The sequence below is a fragment of the Marmota monax genome, unplaced genomic scaffold (genome assembly GCF_021218885.2).
Source record: "Marmota monax isolate L192 unplaced genomic scaffold, Marmota_monax_Labrador192_F-V1.1 WCK01_AAM20220418_F8-fsc00017, whole genome shotgun sequence".
NCBI lineage: Eukaryota > Metazoa > Chordata > Mammalia > Rodentia > Sciuridae > Marmota > Marmota monax.
The window spans coordinates 22,355,799-22,369,189 of NW_026695241.1; the positions used below are offsets into that span (position 1 = coordinate 22,355,799).

Sequence of the window (13,391 nt, forward strand, 5' to 3'; positions counted from 1 at the left end):
TTCTCTGGGGGAAGCGGCAAGGTTGGTAGCAGGTAAGCAGCAGCAACACTGAGGTTCCCAAAGCTCTCATTTCATTCCTCCCCTTCCTCATAGGACCCCCAGGCCCCATGATGTGTGGGGTGATTCTGCAGAAGCCACCTTGGGGCCCGCTGACAAAAATTCCCCTCCTGCCACACAGCACTGGGCATCCAGACCACAGGGGTGGGGGCCAGAACTGGCAATTGATAGGGCAGTGTCACTTATCCTGTTCTTTGTGTCCCTCCCTGACCTCTGGCTATTTTCACCTACCAGGTGGGTCCTGTCCTGGAGGGTAGGTAGCCTGTGGCACCCGGTTCTCCTGCTCCTGCCGGTGCTTGTCTAGGGTCTGTAAATAGAACCAGTTCTCTTCTACCCATGGTTTCTTTCCCAGGCTCAAAGCCTGGCAGACATTTCCGAATCAGGTAGCTAATTGGGCAGGAAGGCAGCTTCTCTACAGTTCTTAAGGGATGATTCATTCAACTCAGAAATCCCAAGGCAGAGAGAAGCACAGACCTGCAGATCACCGCAGGAAGAAGGGACCATAGAATTTATCTAATCCACATCATTATACAGAGAAAAAAAGCACGTTTCAGAGAGGGCTAGTAATCTGCCTGAGGCTACCCAGTTAGCCAGCAGACATGCTGCCTGGGGGCTGCTTCCTGAATTTTACCACGGAGGTCCACCTCCATCTCTAGCCAGGACTAGGGCTTCATTGCGGCTGGCTGGATGGGAGAGGTTGGCATTAATATCTGAGATCCCAAAGGGGTTATTTGGCATCAAAATCAACCCTGTGTAAAAACTTTTAGCCATTTTTTCCCTTGCTGCTGAAAAAGATTTTTTTCAACTGAGGTCAAAGCCTCTGGGGGCTCCGCTGCATCTAGGTATTTGAAAACATTCCGCCAGGGCTTTCTGGCCCGTTCCCCACGACATCCTGAGGAGGAGGGGAAAACAACCCCTGGGGAAGGAGCCACAGCTGGGTTCATGGCCCTGTTGCCTGCGCCCTCCCTCCCCTGCCAGGCGCCCCAGACTTCTGCTTCTGGTCAACACCCAGCCTGGAGCTGGAAGTCTCTTCCTGCAGAGCTGCCTGGGGTGTGGGTGAGCTCTTGACCCTGGGCTCTCAGTACCTGTCCCTTGGCGTTAGGGTGGGAGGGAGGGGAGAGAGGGCGGAGAAGCAGCTGGCTCTCAGTGCTTCCTGTCGCCTCTGATTTTCCTGCTGCTCCCTTGGCAGGCAGGACAGAGATGCCACTGGTCACGTGCTGAGGCTGCCTTAGCTTCTGGCCCTGGCTGCTGCACTTCCAAGGAGCATCTTGGCAAAGATGAACCTCCATGTTCTGCCAGGAGGTGGACAAACACCTGGTTCTCATCGCCTCTCTTCTCCACGGCCCACAGTATGTGCTCAGGCACCAGCAATTCTGTTTTCCACCTTTGCATCCCCGGGCTAGAGCTGATGCCTCTCAACAGGGCAGCTGGGGTTTCAACTGAGCAACGAGGCAGAGATGTCCAGGGAGGCCTATGCTAGCTTCACTCAGGTTGCCATTTCTCCTAACTTAACTGCCATCACACTCTGGCTTCTTCCATGGGACGGTGCCCAAGCGGCAGAGGACTTTATCTAGCTTTTCGTCCCCAGCTGGGAGTCCTCCCCAGATGGCGTCAGCCATCCAAAAAGGGGAAATCACATTGCTGCTACTGTGGCATGGCGAAGGGCCCTTTGCTTCCTCTTGCCCTCCTCCCAAGCATTTCCCCTGGTCCTGTCTCCAGAGTTAGGCCCTGGGGAGGCCCCAGCCCATAGCCTGTGGTTGACCCTGTAGAATCTAGAAGCTTTTCAGTTCTGGTTTTCCATGTCCCCAATGTCATCTGTCAACCACAAACCAGGAAGACGGCAAAGACTGGCAGGCTGGTTGGTACTGACTGAGCAGCAGGGACTGGGCCTTCATTTGAAAAGTACACCCTGTCCAGTCGGTAATGCCTACTGAAGAAACTGAACTCAAGACAAAAGGTGATGTAAAGGCAGCTCACAATGGCTCGCCAGGTGTTTACTGCTGGGGTTTTCATATTTCATAGCACTGGAAAAGGAAACTTTATCCCAGTAAGCAGGATAAAGGAGAGACAGGCTCTGGTTAATGAAGAGATCCAGCTCAACCTGACTGTAGCCATCTTGGTTGTGACCACCATCTTGCATGCATGCCTGGTAAACTCTATCACACATTCTAATCCCTACAGGATAAACAAAGTTGTTAAGATAGTCAGCCAAGCATTTTGTGCTGGCCAGTGACGTTTGGACTGTTTCTTAACTGATATTTGACATGTTAATAGTTTTTGAGAAAGCCCAGGTACATTCCAGTGGATCAAAGCCACCATTGTCTAGCTTAGTATATAAACCCTTTTCTCCTGCCCTTGGGTGTGGGATGTGGGTCACCCAAGACACTGTCCATAAATACCTAATAAATCGCACTCTGTATGATCCTAGATTTATCCAACTCTTTCTTTGATCTTCTGACACCTTCTGTCTTTGGTGGCCAGTTCTCCTATTCTAGGTTTTCCCCAAAGAGGTTCAGTTGGCCTGAGGCTATGTCTGGGTGCTACCTAGAGCAGTTACTATGTGTTACAACTCTTTCTGAAATATGACAAAGGCCACCATGTACAGTGGTGTGTGTAATTCTTGTACAAGGACAGCTGAAGGTCAAGTAGGGGCTGAAACCCAGCCTGTGTTTTGCTTGGTCAGCTGGGTACCAATGGGATTGGAGTCCTGTTTTCTGTTTAAAAAGTATACTATGGGCTAGTTACGCTTTGCCATGGACTTTCAGTCATTTGATTCTGAACCTGGGCCTTCACCATCAAAAAAAAAAAGCAGGGGTTTAAGCAGGCTCTATGGTTCTAGTCTGCCAAATGACACAAATTTTGGCACAGTGTTCTCAGACATTTTCTTGGCATATTCAAGTCCTGGATGACTTAGAATGAAATTTCTATGGGAAGGAGACACTCCCATAGCACTGTCTCTACTGGGGAGGGCCAGACCCCTTCTGCATCCAAAGTAGCATAGCCCTCAAAGTTTCAATGAAACACTCAGACTACTTCTTAGGATCTCATATAATAGGGACACATCCACAGATGAACCCTCCATGTCATGGTACACTTTGAGACTTGGAAAGGACAATTTGTTCTTTCAGTTTTTCTCTTTTACCAAGAAAAGAAGGGGTATTGGTGTGTTCGGGGATGGGGGGTCATAGATCCAGATTCAGTCTTGACTGACTGACTGAGCTGTTTAACCACCTGGATCAACACCTTCCCCCCCACACCACCATTGATTAGTCCTAAATGAGTCAGCCTCGTGTCCTTGACCTGTGAGCTGCCTAGCTTCACTCTGCCTCTGTCCAATTATTATCCCTAAGATGTAGATGGTCTTCTTAAACATCTTTCCTGGCAACATGGGAATGGCATTAGCTAGCCCTTCATTTAGTTTAACAGCTTGCAGATAAAACATTTGTGCAAATTTTCTTTTAGAGAAGTTGAACACATTATATATAGCATATTCAGAGAATGCCTATCAAATTGCAAGACACCTAGTTGGTTGGTTATATTGGATTAGAACACTGGGGCAGTTGAGATCAAATTCTTAGGTTCCAGCCTTGAGTTGTATGAGAGATGACAATGTCCTACAGCCATGGTCCACATCCCCATACTTAGCTGTGTCTGTGGGGTTGCGGTGTTACCCCAAGAACACGGAAGTCCCTCTCCACCACTAGAACCCCAAAATATGAATACACCACTCATTATGGTCTCCTGTTCATAAAAGAGAAGCAGGGAATTAAGGACTATATTTTTAGAAGTTTGGGCCTTTTATCATATAAATGCCCCGAATCTCAGGAGCTTAGGGTATCTTTCTTCTCCAGCCCACCCTGACACCATCTGTGCTTCTCAGACTCTTGGAGGGAGGCTGGTGCTTTCTCGTTCTGCTTTGTTAACAGACTTTGGAGAACCACCGAGCCAACACTACCTCTGGGCTGAAGGAACATCAATAAACGCTCCTCATAGGACTTCATGGAGGCCATTCTTGCCTTTTCTGATACTCACTTCTCAGGAAAAGAAGCCTAAAGATGTTTGTGCATCTTGTCCAAGTACCAGGACTCCTCTCTTGACCTCAGCCCACACAGTCAACCTGAAGAGCACGGCTTTCCTGTCCAGAAACGTTCTGCTTTTCCTCTTCACAATGTACCTGAGAGTCCATGGTGCCCACAGTACATGCTCAGCTTGTCAACTACATCCCTGAGCATGCTCCAGACACTGCAGCCAGGCTTCAAAAGAGACAGACAGGTACCCACTACTTTCTATCAAGCCACTGTGGGGCAGAGAAGTCCCATCGACCTTGCCTTGATGGCTGTTGCACCTTCTTGGTGTGGGAGGCTGCATGGCCTTGGAAAACCATCCATGAGGACAGATAAGGGACCAGCAGACCTTGCATTCTGCATGTTCTGATTTCTCATGAGGAAAGACCACAGACAGGAAAAGAACAAAGAAGAGAAGGGATGAGCACCCATATTTTAATTACCGTCTACCAGAATTATTGTGAGTCTATATCTAGTGAATTCAAAATAAGGTTTAAATGCAGTTCAAAGGCATACAGCTATGACAGGCAAATGAGTAGGTTGCTTTCAACCTGGGATTCTTAGAATCTAAGTTAAAAGGATGAAATAAGGATACTAATCATATACAGTAGTTATGTTTTACAAGGACTTTCCTCTTAGAGGCGGGGAAACAAGACAAATTAGCTTCAGTGGGTTTGCACTCTTTGGGAAGGGAAATGTGGCTGGTCCCATGTACAGAATCCCCGCTCCCTGACTGCCATCTTGTTTTTTTTTTCTAGTTTGATGTTAATGGTGCAGTCTGGGTACCATGAACTCAGTGGCTTGTTTCTGATGAGTCAGCGAATGAGCAGGATTGAATACTTCCTGTTCACCAAGTCCTGTGCACACATCCTGCCCAACATGGAAAGGGGAGATGGGTCTGCACTGTTCAACAGACCATGGTATAGAATCCCCACCATACAACGCAGCAAGACCCCTCATCGACTCTTTTCATCTGTTACCATGGGTTCTCTGCTGGGGAGCTGTGTGGATCTCTACCTAAGCTAGATATGCATAAGGGAAGGCCACTTTTCTACAGGGCAGTGAACCTCTAGCCTGTTTTTACTTACTGTCAGAATCAGGGCCTGGGGAGCTTCACAGGGCCTTTCCCTGGAAAACTACCAGGGACAATGCAGGGACTTGGCTACTGCCCTCCTCTCCTAGTCACGCTATGCAAATGAGGTTGACAGGGGGCTGCAAGGGATACTGGAACTCATGCAGAGGCCACTAAGACACACACCAGCTAGATCACATTGCCAGAACCCATGCAGCATGGCCACTGTCTGCACACAGCGAAAGCCACCTACAACAGCAACATCAGCTTGCGACCCACACCAGCGAGACTGTCAGAGTTCACAGAGGGAAATTTGGATTTTTTTTTTAAATGTGTGATGGTTCTGAGCCAATTTGTTTCATAGAACGTTCGATGGCCTTCTCCCTGGGCTGCTGCAGAAGATGCACAAACCGCGCAGTCCCAAGAGGAGTGGGGCCCTTCCTCCTCAAAGCCCTGAACAGCAATCACACACCCAGGCTGAGGCTGGGCGGTCGGCTGTGCACCTTCTGCAGAGGGAGCTGCCTGCTCTTTCACAAATCCATCCCTGGAAGAGAAGCTGCAGACACTCGCGAAAGAAAAGGGGTGAGTTGAGGGGAAAGCATTGGAGTCCCTCCCACCCCAAAGACGACGACAACCAAGAAAAGACAAATTAAAAAAAAGTTAAAAAAAACCAAAATCAAAACCAGAACGCTGAGGGAAGAAAACCCACTCCACTTACCACACTGCGAGTGAACTTTTCTAGGGAAGTTCTACGACCTTGCTCACTTTCTGGCTTTAGGGGAGGAAAAAAAAAAAAGTAGGGAGAAAATACAGAAAAAAAAAAAAGTCTTCAGCTTTACACGTGGTTTCCAAACAGCAGCAGCCACAGCTAAAGAACAAAAACCAAAGCCAAATGGGGCGAAAAACGGGAAAAGAGAAGCAGCCAAAGCTGTTGGCAGAGTCGATGGGAGGGACAGGAAAGAAGCCTAGGAGCAACCATGCTGCCTCCTTGCAGCAGTGGGGAGAGGGGAATTTGCTTCCCCAGGGGACTGGAATCCTGCTGTGGGGCTGGGGCCAGGATCCCAGGGACCTGGAGCCCTGGCTTTGCACAGAGTGGCAGTTGCTCCTCTTGAGCCTCTTGCTCACTGCTTCCCCTGGCCACTCCCACGAGCAGGAGCCTTGGGTGCTTGTGGCCAGGAGGCTGGGGCTCGAAGTGGTGACACAGAGCAGACTAGCTCTGAGGGCTGGTGAAGTGTGTGTGTGTGGGGGTGGGGTGGGGGGTGGGGGTGTGCTGAGGGAAGGTCAAGAAGCAGGTGAAATCATCAACTCGTCTGACTCTGGGTCAGGATCGTTCTCTCTTGCGATTTTTCTGATCAAAGGAAAGTTGGCTAACTTCAGTGACATCCTAATGACCCTCCTGCTCATCCTTAGAACAGCAGGGTTTATTCATGTCCTTAGCATTTTCAAAGGGCCTGGGACCTCAGAAGACAATACCATAAGGAGTGTTCTGGACAGAAAATGCTCCTCTGTGTACCCAGGCAGACGATGCTTTCAAGGTACACTCTCCAAGTGCTACTGGAGGCAGGGACCCCCCTGGGGAACTCTTAGCTGAGGTTCCCAGGAAGGGGCAAGAGAAGCCAAAGTCTGTGAACATTCTCCCGAGCCTCGCTGCTCTCTACCACAGGAGGAGAGGTGTGGGGTGTGCCTGACTTTCTCCCCATGTTTCCTACCGGGAAGAGTAAAATTCTACCCCAGCTACCTGCTGGTTTATGCTAGAGCCCGGTTCCAGGGTCCTGAGCCCAAGGCTGGGAAATGCGGACCGTACACACTCTTCAGTGGACACGCACCTACACCCAGCACGTAACTGAAACCGGGGAGCTGAGGAAGCAGGCAGGTGCCTGTGGGTGTGCAGGATGTACTGAAAGCAGAGCGTGAGGGGCAGGCCAAGGCAGCCACCTGTCAGGGTGGATAAAGTCGGAGGGCTTCCTTGGCAGCCGTGCCCTGCCTGCTCAGCCAGTGGCTGGAAGACAGATGCGAGGTTGCAGAAAGAAAGGGAAAAAAGAAAGGAAAAAAACCCCACAAGTGACATGCCATCAGAGTTGGGCTGGGCTTTCTTCTCCTACGAGGAACTGAAGGACCCACGCCTGGCTCTGGGAACCATACCAGGACTCTACTCTGGGGATGGCAAAGCTCAGCTTTGCCACCAAGGGTAGCCCAGGTGACACACATTGAGCTCAAGTCAGCTGATCTGTATTATGTACCTATCGTTCTGTGCCCTGGCCACCGAGCTGTTACAGAGGGCAGCTGATGGCCTGACTTCCTTGGTTCCTCTGCCTTGAACAAACACCCCTGAGCTACCCTGGAACCCCATCATCATGGGTATTTGATTGTCCTGGAGTAGCCCTCAAAACCCCATTCACCTGCCCCTACCCCCACCCCTTAAGAACCTGGTTCTTCAGAGTAACCCCCCCTTTTTAATTTTTTTTTTCCAAATATCAGAAAAGAGGAAGAACTAGGGAAGAAGGATCAAGAGGCAATGCCTCCAGACTCTATCAGGGTTACTCTCAGCAGAAACAGGAGGCCAATTTGTACCCTTTCTCGTCTGGAGGTGGTGACTCTCACATACCTATCATGACCTGAAGGTTAATATCACACCGTGAGCCCACCTTTGAAACCTGAAGATCCTCTAGACCTCCTTGAAGGTGCTGAGTTACAAATCAGATCCATGTCTGGAGGCTCTCAGGAAGAAAGGGAAGGAAAGGTAGGTTTTGTCACTGCTTCAGGAAACTCTTCCTCAATTTTTGGAAGGGCATTGGCATCTGTAAGGGCTTTCTGCCTTAAGAATATCCCTTAATTCAAGGGCTGGGAGGGCAATAGTAATGAACTTCTAGTGTCCCATTTCTTGGGAAGGCTGTTAGTCCTTTCCCTACTGCTGGTGACTTCCTCGGAGTTTTCCTCGGGTAGGGAGGATCTGCAAGCTCAGGCAGATGGCTCACTTCCTGTTTTAGGCACATTCTCCCTTTGTGATTGCACCTGCAGGGAGATCGGACTGCCTCTGACTTCTCCCCTAGATGTACAGACAGACCCCACGGGTCAAACTGCTAGAGAGTTTTAGAATGTCCCCAAATTGTGATCCGTTTAGGTGACTTGGGCCTCAACAAATAAGAAAAACTTACTTTGACCTTCTCCCAGGAGATTTGGACTTGAGATACCAAAAGTCTCCATCACTGTTCTCTTTCAGTTCTTAAACAAATAGTCATGTGTGGTGTCAGCCCCCTCCAGCAGAGCCCCTTCACTGACATCCTTCAGCACGGGAGGAAGCCAAAGGCCAGGTTTTGCATTTAGTGACATGGGGTGGGGGTGGGGGGGGAGTGGGAGACAGTCGAGCTGGGTTTCTGACATTCTGGACATTCTGGAAGTCCTGTTCTCTTTCTCAGGCTATCAGGGCTCTTCGGAGAATTACGGAGGGTCAGGAGAGCTGGATATAAATGCTCCCCTAGACTCTGGAGTTATGTGGTACCAACCGGATACACAGAGAGGATCTTGGCACATGAGGTTGATGGAACACAGAGAAGGGGTGTGTGACCGAAGGCAGCCTGACAGAGTCTGTGGATGGACAGCCACACATGTGGGGACTGGGGTTGGGAGGATGGGAGGGGGCAAGACAGAGATGCATGTGCTCCTACGTGACATGGCATGGAAATTTGGGACTTGGTGCGAGTTGAGCCACACTTAACCACACATGGGCCTTAGCTCAGAGCTGGAAAGCCCAGAGGGTGGGCAGGCATTCTAGAATCATGAGCCCTGTCTCTTGCCTCCCCTTTCCCAGCCCTGTTGCCCTCCTTGCTCTTCCTTTCTTCTTCCCAGAAACCCAACTGAGTTCATCCCTGCTGTCGTCCTGACCCCCTGCAGGCTGAGGGTGCCTGGGTTGGCCCCCAGATCCATGCCTCCAAGGGCCACAGGGCGCCATGACTTCACCTAGATGGAACAGGAGGAAGGGGCTGGGATGCAGTTACTTCTTGGTTGAAAGAACAGGGAAACACTGTGGGGCAGGTGAGGGCAAAGAAGGGCGTGTAGAGGAGGCACCAATACCCAGGATGACGTCAGATGCCAGGCGGCCTCCCCTAAACTGACCAGGCAGGTCTTCTACTCATGGGGGGGCTGCCCCAATCCCTGCCTCACACTCACCTCTAGGCCAGTCAGGGAGGGACAGTCTGTGGGGAGGGAGCTGGACTTTGCAGTAAAGGGCTCTCTTTGATGTTGTAAGGGATTTTCTGGGGTCACTGTCACCCAGGCATCCCGTGCTGAGCTCCTGTGGCATTGGTATTTGGGCATACTTCCCTCCTTGTGGGCAAACCATGCAGAGAGAGAGAGATGATGGGGACAGGGAGGAGGGGTGCTACATCCTGGAGCTTGGACAAGGGCTGGGGTGGTGACGATCCTAACTGTTTTCCATTGAAGGGGAGCAGATAGAGAAGAGAAGGAAGGAAAGAAAAATAAATAAATAAAAACCCCAGGGATGATATTCTTATTTCACACCAGCAGCAAGCAGCAGGCAAGAGTTGATAGTGCTCAGGCAGGGCAAGCCTGTCCTTCCCAGAGATACCTTCTTCCTGGCCAGCAGCATGTCCTGGTAAGCATTGGACCGGAGGAAGCGGGCATAACTGTCACTTTTCATCAGCTTGTAGATATGCTCCTGGGAGAGGAGGGAGGCAGGGAGACACAAGAAAGAACTGTCAATCAACACTAAAAGCAAATTATAACCCAACTGATCACTTGTTTAGGGCAAGAAACTAAAGAACCTAGGTATGTTGGACAAACCTAAGGAAACTTTGTAACATTTCCTCCCTTTCTACACACCTACTTAAAAGCACCCAAAATAAGTAAATATAAGTAACAAATAAATTCGTGAGTTATATTTTTCTCTTAGAGCAAAAGATCCTTAAGGATCATGTCCCAAAGGATTTGTAGTGGAGTCTGGGTGTCATGTTGTGGTGTGTGATGATTAAAACCACAGGCACAGCAAGAAGAGGAAATAAACTATAGAAACACCCAACAGACTTGAAAGAACTGCAAAAGGGGTTACGATGAGTGAAAAAGCCAATCCCCAGGTTATATACTATATGACCCCAAATAGAATTTGTCTTAAAATGACAAATTATAGAAATCGAGACTAGATTAATGGTTGTAAGAGGGGAAGGGAAGAAAGAGTGGTTATATAAGGCGACAGGAGGGATCTTTGCTGTTGATGGGTGGATCTCACATCTTATACATGTGATAACATTGTGCAGAATTAAATACACACGTGGATCTATAAGTACAAGTAAAACTGGGGAATCTAAATAATGTCAGAGAATTGCAGCCAGGTCAATGTCATGGCTATGGAAGAAGTCTTCATAGGGTAACTGGATAAATGGTACATGTCTACATTGTTTCTCACAAGTGCATGTGTGTCTCTAAATAAAAGAAATAAAAGAAATAAAAATAGATAAAAAAATGTGTGTCTCTAAATTAAAAGTTTAATTAAAATAAATGCCTCCCCCAGGCAATGATGCAATTGGGTAAGTTTGTACATATTATGGCCATTCTCTTGCCCTGGAAGGGAGCTCTTGGCAACCAGAACTTGGGTCATGTGGGCTCATATTCCAGGCCTGAGGGTGGTATCCAGGAGGAGCAGGTGGGGTGGTATGGTACTTCTCCTGGGCTCCCAGAGACATCTACATTCTGGCCTTGGCAGTAAATTTGACCTGTCCTCCAACTCAATCCTATAGGTGCCTGGTTCTTGCTAGCAGATTTATTCTCGTAAAGGACAGGAAAATCCTGGCCCTTGAAAATAGAGAACTTGTTGGTAGGAAAAAAAGGATTATTTATCCATTGAAGTGGAATTTAGTTCAGCTGCACGGGAAAACTGGATTGTCCCACGAGAGGACCTGTTAGGAGGAAGGGTGGGCCTTCTCTAGGGAGGGTGCGATTGTTAGCAGTAGGCCTAGTAGAAGAAGCATCTCTCCCATGGTGCTCGCTGTTCAGCCTGGGAAGTTGGGCAAAGGCCCCGGTGCTCAGGAGGAATGCAGAACTGGTGAGTGAGGAGTGAGTACCCATCTGAGAGGCAGGACTGGTGATTAGGGACCTCTTCCTTGGCTCTTCTTCCCAGAGGAGGGTATAGAAAGAAAAGGCTAAGATCTTCCACCAGTGTTCTCAAAGGTTTGGCTGGAGGAAGCTGGAGCCATGGTCAAGGTCTCTCTTCCCCGCTCAAAAGAAAGTAAAAGGATAATAGCCAAGATATGGAGTGGACTTGGGCTGATCTATCAGGGGCTGAGTGGAGAAAGGAACTGTGGCATCTGTACAGATGTGTATTTATATTCTGTTATAAACATTTAACAGAATACTATTCAGTCTTAAAAGAGAAGGAAATCTTGTCATGCACCATAACATGAATGAACCATAGCGCAATACATTAGTGAAGGAAGCCAGGCACAGGAAGACAAATATGGCAAGAGCGCACTTATCTGTGAATCCAAAGTAATCAAAGTCACAAAGCAGATAATAGGATGGTGGTTGCCAAGGCTGATGGGGGTCATGAGGATTGGGGGAAATTTGGTCAAAGGATACAGCATTTCTGCTTGACAGGAGGAATAGGTTCAAGGTATCTAATGCACATCATGATAACTATACTTCTTAACAACATACTGTATGTTGATTTTTAAGCATTCTTAGCAAAAAAGAAAAAAGCATTTGAGGCAATACATATATTAAATAGCTTGATCTACCTGTACACACGTGTGTGTACATACATGCCCTGTCCACACCATAGATATATTGTATTTTTTTTTTTGCTACTTAAAATTTAAACTCAAAGTGAAAGCAGAAAGCAAGCAATGTCTTGGTCCCATGAGGGGCCCTTGGCACCCCATCTTTAATTGAATCCCAAAGAGTCCCATCTGGGACCAGCTTCATTGTTCTGAAGATGCTCTCATATTTTTAAAAGCAGGGTGGTGACCCTTCGAGCAGGCTGTACTCTGCTCGAAGGAGCATGAGCATCTTGGCTCCCCCATCCCTGACAGGCTCAAAGTCCTGACTGAGGGGCGTCATTGGTCTTTGCTTTCATTTGTTGTTTCTTTACATTGTTCTAACTTTTAAATCTTAGGTACAAATGTTAACCCAGAGTTAAAATGACTCATTGTCTCCTTCTTGTGTCAGGCATCGCTTCTGTCTGGCTGACAGACAGGTGGCTCCTGAGTCATCTGGAAAGGCCTGTCCTAACATTTGGACCCTCTCCAAACTCCTCTTCAGAACGATAGGTGCTTGCTCCTTGTTCTGTCCTCTCAGAGGGCTCTCAATCCCCAATACATCTCACAATACCCCTCTGACTCCCCAAGGGGAGTAAGGAAACCTCTCCTAGCCTGACCCTTCTTGCCTTGGAAACATATTTCACCCCTGACACAGCTAATTCCTATAGCCTCACTGTGGGCAGGAAGAGTCGGGTCCCCTAAAAGAAAGACCTTGTTCATTGAAATAGAGCAGGATAAAGCAAATGCCTGAACATTTAAACACAGCAACGTTCAGCAAATATTTAGTGAGCATCTACTAGGTGCCAGGCACTGAGATTACAGTCTGAACAAGACAAACAGGACTTCTGTCACATCACCACATTCTATAGGCCAAGCAGACTTGGCACAGTGGTGTACACAGCCAATTGGACCTAATGGCTGCAAAGAAGATCAAGTACAGGTTCAGGAATGGATGTAACTAGGGACCGTCAACACTGTCAGAGGCAGGGAATGGCGGTGGATCAACCAGAAAACTCCTTTTCCAGGTAGGAAGATGTGAGCACAGCAGAGCAATATGTCTCCCAATTCTCTGGGAACTGGGAGAGAAAGGTTTGGTGGTACAGCTTTACAGTTTGAGCAATCAGAGCAGGAAGGATACCGTAAGGACATAAGGAGAGAAGAGCAGTGGGGAGTGGGGTCCCCACTCCAGGGTGGGTTGGTGGAGTCCAAGGAGCAGTTTGAGTCACTGTCACCTTCTCCATGTCATATGGCTGACTCTGAAGGCAGCTACCAAGGCAAGGATGGTGTGTGGAGAAAGCAGGAAGTAAGAGCCCCATCTTTTGGAGGGTGGGTACCGTGAGTTGGTCTCATCCCACCAACCCCATTGCCAGCCCTTCAAAACCATGAGTCTCCAGTCACCCTCAAAGGAACAAAACCAAAGCAATAAGAGCA

At 48.6% G+C, this 13,391-nt stretch overlaps 1 protein-coding gene across 9 annotated transcripts in view; it reads right to left on the minus strand.

Moving 5' to 3' along the window:
* Window positions 1–13,391, minus strand: part of Rgs6 (regulator of G protein signaling 6) — a 608,576-nt gene that overhangs the window by 21,550 nt on the left and 573,635 nt on the right. For 8 of the 9 annotated variants that reach the window (XM_046440972.2, XM_046440971.2, XM_046440977.2 and 5 more), the window contains 2 exons: window positions 9,779–9,868; window positions 5,912–5,965 (listed from right to left, as the gene is read on the minus strand). In XM_046440972.2, the coding sequence (XP_046296928.1) occupies window positions 5,912–5,965; window positions 9,779–9,868 (144 nt within the window). The remainder of the gene's footprint in view (window positions 1–5,911; window positions 5,966–9,778; window positions 9,869–13,391) is intronic. The other variant, XM_046440978.2, reaches the window with a different exon arrangement.